Genomic DNA, 6,153 nt, shown 5'->3' on the forward strand with positions numbered 1-6,153 from the left:
GGCCCCGCAGAGAGGGCGCGGGGCGCACCGCCCGGCACTGCCGCTCCCCCGCAGCCGCCCCGCTCCTGCCTCGCCCCGCCGGCCTTTGCAGCCCCGTTGCGCATCCCTCCTAAAAGCAGCGAAGAGGCTGGCGACCTTCGGCGCTGGCCCCGAGTGCTCTAACTCGCAGGTTTGCAGGCCTCTCTGGCTGGCGGGGAGGACCTCGGTTCAATGCCCAACAGGTTGCTGCTCACAGAACAAGAGGCAGGTCGTGTTCCCACCGGGCACACACGCATACAGCATCGCTTTAGCCTGCGGGCACAGAAAATTAGTCCCACGCACCCACGACCTGTTTCAATCATCTCACATGTCCCCAAGATAACAGACATGACCACACAGCTGCAGGCAGACATGGGCTTGCTTTACTCGCGCCCAGGCAGCACCTGATGTGAACCGACTCTTCCACAGGACTTGCAAAACTGCGTCAGTATAGCACCAGCTTCAAGGTAACATACCCCGCAGGGTTCATCATCCAGGCACAGCACAGAGCATGCAGCTTCAGCAGGCTGGGAAAGCGCACAGCCCTGCCCTAAACATACCCTCTCATCCAATGCTTATGCAGCAGTTACAAAGCCTAGCAATTTCTTCTCGCTACAAGCATTCAGTGCTAAACCACATCTTTTCTCTCTCCTCCCTTCATCTACATCCACAGAGTAGCAAAATGCAGGACTTAGGCAGGACACCTAAAGTGGCTTACAAAAAAGTTCCTCCAACCAACACGCTTACTCCTTTCGTAAGTTGCAATCAAAATATTTTTTTTTCCCCTTCATCCTGTCAAGCTTTACCTTTTGAAATACAGATGATGGGAGTGGCTTGTCCTGCCTCTTACAGCACTTGTAATGAGCCTGTTTTCAACTGGATATCTATCTTACTTTTCCAGTTCAGGCAAGGCACAGGTTCCTATGGCTACACGATGCTCATCCTTCAGCTTTTTCAGCACGACATCCTCACTAGCATTAATAGTCCATTTGCTTCTCTGACAAATCTTAGGTCTCATCTTGCTTTCCTCCACCTTTGCTGGACCAGGCACCTGGCCCCCTCCCATAGCCTCAATAACAACTGAGATGGAGCTGTTCTAATAGCTTAGGACACAGAACAGTGTTGACAGACAGAAAGCTATAGGGCTAATGTTGACTCATAGCACAGAAACTGAGCCGCCAGGAAGAACAACAGAGATGGTCGCAAAAGAATACTCCAAAAGTCCTAACAAGGCAAGGACCATTTAATGCCTGAGGTAGAATATAGAGAAGGAGTTGCAGGTTTTTTTGTTCTAGATCATACAGTGTGCAAAATTTGCATCTAGTGAGATGCAAGGTGGCAAGTTAAATCATCTCCCAGTGGATTGTACCAGAAGTTAGGTGCAGCTTATACACTAATTTTCTTGTTTGCTTTGTGCAGAGTCAGCCATTTAAATAGGCCGGCTGAGTTGCACTGGCTCGTTTTGCCTGCAGATGAATAGCGTTCAGCAAAACAGTCCAGGACAGGAACCTCTGCTAACAGTTATTCACACACTGCTACCCGTTTTAGTATAGCTACACCCTCCCTCAGCAGTATATTCTTTCTTCTTGTCTTCCTTCTGTACCTATTCTAACAAGAGCTTACAACACTGAAGGGTCACAGAACATATTAGCTTGCCAACACTGGGAAACTTCTTCTCAAAAATAAACTGGAAATATACAAGAACTGGAAATACAGAAGAGTCCAATAGCCTTCCTCAGTGATAGGCCAAGACTGATGCTCACTTTTTGTGACTGAAAAGCCCTCAAGGATATTTGACAGATAAAAATCAGGCACCTGTATTAAAAGTTACATTATTTGAAATGTTAGCAAGTAAGAAATCCAATGGGATACTGAGGGTGGAGCCAGTTGCTTTTCTAGCATCACATTAGAGGGTTTAACACTAAAACTATCCCTAGATGAGATGTGGTGCATGACCACCTGAGGGCACTTACTTTGCTTCAGATCTCAGAGGGTAACTACCATCAGTTCTGTTTTGCATGCAAGCAAGCTGGGTGCACTGGGTTACCGTCCCTCAGCCAAAGGAAGAGAGTTTTCTTGTTGGAAGCCAAGCCCAGGCCCACCTCCACTCCAGACAGCGGAGTCCTGGCCCAGCAGTAGCAGGTTCTCAGCCAGAAACAGCCACTCAGCAGTGGCTTAGGACATCTCATAACACCAAAGGTGTTCTCATGCTTTCAATTGCTTCTCCAAAGACAGTGTAGACAAACCACCTTGCAACCCAAGCCTTCTGAATTGGTCATTCCTAGGATGAAAGGCAGCAACAGAGAGGCATTGGTGCTGCAGAGAAAAAAGGCAACCTGGGATGTAGGCCGTGACCAGAATTTAAGTTACCCTGTGACTTGGCGTCTGCCAAGAGCAAACACCTCAGTTTAATGGCCCATTCTTAAGTTCCCCGCGATACTGACCGGGACTCATTGGCAAGGCAGGTTATGGGTACATTAGTCACAAATCTGAGCTTCAGCTGACCCTCATCTATCCTTCACACCTCAAGCCTGAGCTCCAGACCACATGGCTCGGTCTGTGCTTGTTTCCCCAACAGCTCACTCCTTCCTGAACTGCAGGAGTCAGAGCTTTGCCAGTGGCTACTAGCCTTAGCATGCTTAGGCTACCCTCAAGCCTGTTTTCCTCAGCATTAACTTCAGTTGCCTCCTTAAGACCCAGAACAAAAGAACATTACAGCAATTGTTTCTTTTTTAAAAGAAAACAACTTTATTAGAAGTCTAATCACTCATAGGAGTTTTCAGAAGAGCACAGTGACTCTGGCAGGAGTTGATACCTCATGAGGCCAGGCGCCCAGAGCCATGCTGGCAAGGTATCAGGAGTGCAAGGCTCCTGTTTTTCTAAACTTATTAGCCTGCTAACTTGCCTGGATTCACAGCTGCAATGCATTCAGAGGGCATGTCAAAAGTTAGGTTATTTCATATCATTTTTTAATCTCTCCATACACCTTATTCTAACCCCCAGCCAAGGCAGATATCTGCACTGAACAGTGCCGAAGTTAGTGAGGTAAGAAGCCTGGAGGAGCTGCATCCCCACAGCAGCTGTATTCCCACTGCTCCCCTCCTTCACCTCTGCAGCACTTGAGCAAGAGCCACACAGGCTGTTTCAGGGGCTCTTTAGCTCCATGAAGAAGCTCTTCTAAACAAGGTCTTTGAAAGCAGGAAGGAAAGGCAACCAGCCTTGCTAAGCCTGAGGGCACCACAAGGCCGTTTGTTCCTCAGCTGTAAGCGAGGCTTTAATGGGAGAGTAAATCTGAACTGCAGCCTTAAACAGAGGGAAATTCACATTAAAACCCCAGGGGAAATGTCAGAACACAATTCTGAGAGGTAAAGAAAACAAGAGAACTGGTCCATACTCCGAGACCTGCTGGTATGGAGCAGATGTTACACTGAGATCTGCCTAAACGTTACTGTCACCCCTGAAAATATAGTCACTTCTTAGACTCGTTAGCCATGCGTTCAGCTTAAAGTGGCTTGTAAATGAGCCAACCCCAGAACAGAAAGAGCATCCAGAGGCGGCTCTTCTCTGTCATCCCTCACCCACAAAATGCCTGATTTTTCTTTAAAGCAATCCAAGGCTAGGTGAACACCTGCTTACAGAGTTTATTGGCACAGGTCTAATTCATGACTCTTGTTTGCAAGGGAGTTTGCAAGAACCTGACTCAATCCCAGTGAAGTCACACTGTTCTAAGATCTGTATCTGCTTGAATGCAAGTATTTTAAAAAAAAAAAGTATAATTAAAAACAACGAGGCAAAACATTGCCTCACCTCAAGTACCATCACTTCACACACTCAAAGAACAACTCCACTATACCCCTGCAAGCACCGGAGTCTTGTTCAGAGGCTTTCATCCAAGTACTCAGTCAGGTGTGTTGTCCAACTCCAGGATTAAGGGAAAGTGAGGCTCAGTAAATCTTGCTAGGTCACACCTCTACCCGGTCCCACTGGCAGGAAGATGGGATTTTTCAGATTTGATTTCCTGGCTCTACACTGTAAAATAAGTCTAGCTCCAAAATGATTACAGAACATACAGACTGTGCCATTATTGGTTGCAGACTGAATAGGTCTGGCATTGCCACCCTCCTCGAGACTGTACCATTGCTGGAGAAGTCAGGGAATCAGAATTCAGTAGACGTGCCAGGTTCCTCAGATTTCCTCTCAAACCCCTCTTCTGTCAGCTTTCCTGTGTTCCTAGCGCTGATTCATCTCCTCCAGGGGTAGCAGACCAGTGCCAGAAAGTCGTTTCCACATCACTTTTAGGAGTTCTTTTCACAGCAATAGGCTTCAGTAGCCAGGCTCCTAGCCCAAGGGATTGTCATCCACACGCCGTTAATGAGCTGTCAAGTGCCCATTAGTTTTCACAGGTGCATTCATACTCCTCAGGCTTGTCCAGGAACGGTATTTTTTCAACATTTTCCTCCTGGCAAAGTGGCAGATTTCAACCATGAACCCCAAAGATACAATGTACATGGCCAGGCCTCCAGCCTTGAGGAGCCAGCTGGGATCAGGGGATGTCACCATCGCACACATGATCAAAGCTCCTCCCCCGATTCGCAGCACCAGGAAGAGGAACACAAAGAAGAAATCCACCACCTCTCCCAGAAAAGTGTGGTAACACCCCATTTCCCGCAGAAACCACCGGGTCTGGAGCAGTGGGTTGGTGATCTCGCTAACAAATACAACAGCATTGACTTCTGTAGCAGACTTCCCGAGCCCCAGCACCATGATCATGCCACAGATGCTCAGCATGTGATGGAACAGCATTAGGTCCCCCTCCGTCTGGAAATATAGGCACCAGCCCAGGTCAAAGATAAAGTAACCCAAGGTCAGGGACAGCACATGGATCTGAAGAGATGTGTTTGGTGAACCTGAAATGAAAAATGTACATAAGCTTGGGGTCTTATTTAAGACATTCTTCTACAATATGGAGCAATACGGGTTGTGAGCATGCCTCTTTCCTCCTTAGTTTCCAGCCTTATCCCATGGGCCACGTGCCAGGCTGGAAGCTTGAATGTCTGGTTCTGCTCTCCCTTCGCACTTCAGCCTGCCCAGCAGACCCAGGCAGGCCATCCCATCCTGCCACACTGTCTGTTTCTCCTTTTTCTCGCCACCCTTTTAGAAATCAGGGATGGAAAGCCTGACCCCTATCAGCAGAACTATTTGCGATTTAATGATAGGAAACAGCAAACAAAACCCCACAGCCAAATGCCAGGAGTTATTACACCCTTAAAGATGCGAACAGCACTTAGTCTATTCTCAACACATTGCTACACCTAATGTGGCAATAAACTCAAGCTGCCAACCTGAAAACTTTCAATATGTACATGGATAAAACAAAAAAAAGAATAAAAAGATTAACAGCAACAAGTGGTAAGGGCTGGAGAAGAAGCAAGGGAGTTAAACAAAATCCTGCCCCAAACATGCCCCAAAAACATACGCAGAAGAGAACAGACAACAAAAGCAATCAGCCCCCCAACCCCACCTGTAACCAAAGGTGTCCACACTGCATGACAAGGACATGTGTCAGGGTAAGACTCCAAACATACCTGCATGGGTCAGAGGCCAGGGGCCATCCAAGAGAGCAACATAACCCGAGAGGCAGGTGACAATCACCCCATGCACCAGGGTGACCAAGCGACAGCTCCACTCGTAGGAACGGTGCTTGTTCCAGTAGCAGAAGCAGGCGTACAGAGACAGCCAGGCAACCAGGCTGCAGGTCACCTCGAGAACGATGGAAACCATCCTGCTGAACACAGAGTGAGGACGTTATGAACACAGCAGCCCTGTCAGCAAAGGGTGTTCATCCAGACCATCTGCCTCAGTATCCACCCCAGCCCATTCGCAGAAACCCCGGGGGGGGGAACCCAAAACAAACCAAACCCAAAACACACATGAGCAAACCAAACCAAACAAACAAAACAACCCCACCAAAACAGGCCTTGTACCCTTCCCGTGAGCATGGCGCTCTCCCGAGACCCTCTGTAGCACCATTTCCCTGCACGCCCCTCCTCGTTACCAGAACCCTACCGTGTTTGGGGAAAGACAAGATCGCAGCACCCCCCCCCGAGCCAAAGCGGCTCGGCTCGGCCCTCCCCG

General features: G+C 48.4%; 1 protein-coding gene across 1 annotated transcript; it reads right to left on the bottom strand.

Moving 5' to 3' along the window:
- Positions 1 to 4,386: 4,386 nt before the first annotated feature.
- On the bottom strand, positions 4,387 to 5,799 carry LOC103905163 (transmembrane protein 136). Its single transcript, XM_009286744.1, has 2 exons — positions 5,604 to 5,799; positions 4,387 to 4,925 (listed from the first exon to the last, which is right to left on the bottom strand). Exons 1-2 carry the CDS (start codon positions 5,797 to 5,799, stop codon positions 4,387 to 4,389), a joined length of 735 nt encoding a protein of 244 aa, XP_009285019.1.
- Between the last annotated feature and the right edge of the window lie 354 nt (positions 5,800 to 6,153).

Source organism: Aptenodytes forsteri, unplaced genomic scaffold, assembly GCF_000699145.1.
Source record: "Aptenodytes forsteri isolate BGI_AS27 unplaced genomic scaffold, ASM69914v1 Scaffold760, whole genome shotgun sequence".
Lineage (NCBI taxonomy): Eukaryota > Metazoa > Chordata > Aves > Sphenisciformes > Spheniscidae > Aptenodytes > Aptenodytes forsteri.

Excerpts from the sequence above, each read along its gene's own strand:
- LOC103905163 (XM_009286744.1), bottom strand. The coding sequence starts at position 5,799 with ATGGTTTCCATCGTTCTCGAGGTGACCTGCAGCCTGGTTGCCTGGCTG. Across the intron at positions 4,926-5,603 it reads CTGGCCTCTGACCCATGCAG|GTTCACCAAACACATCTCTT; the intron begins GTATGTTTGGAG and ends TTTTCATTTCAG.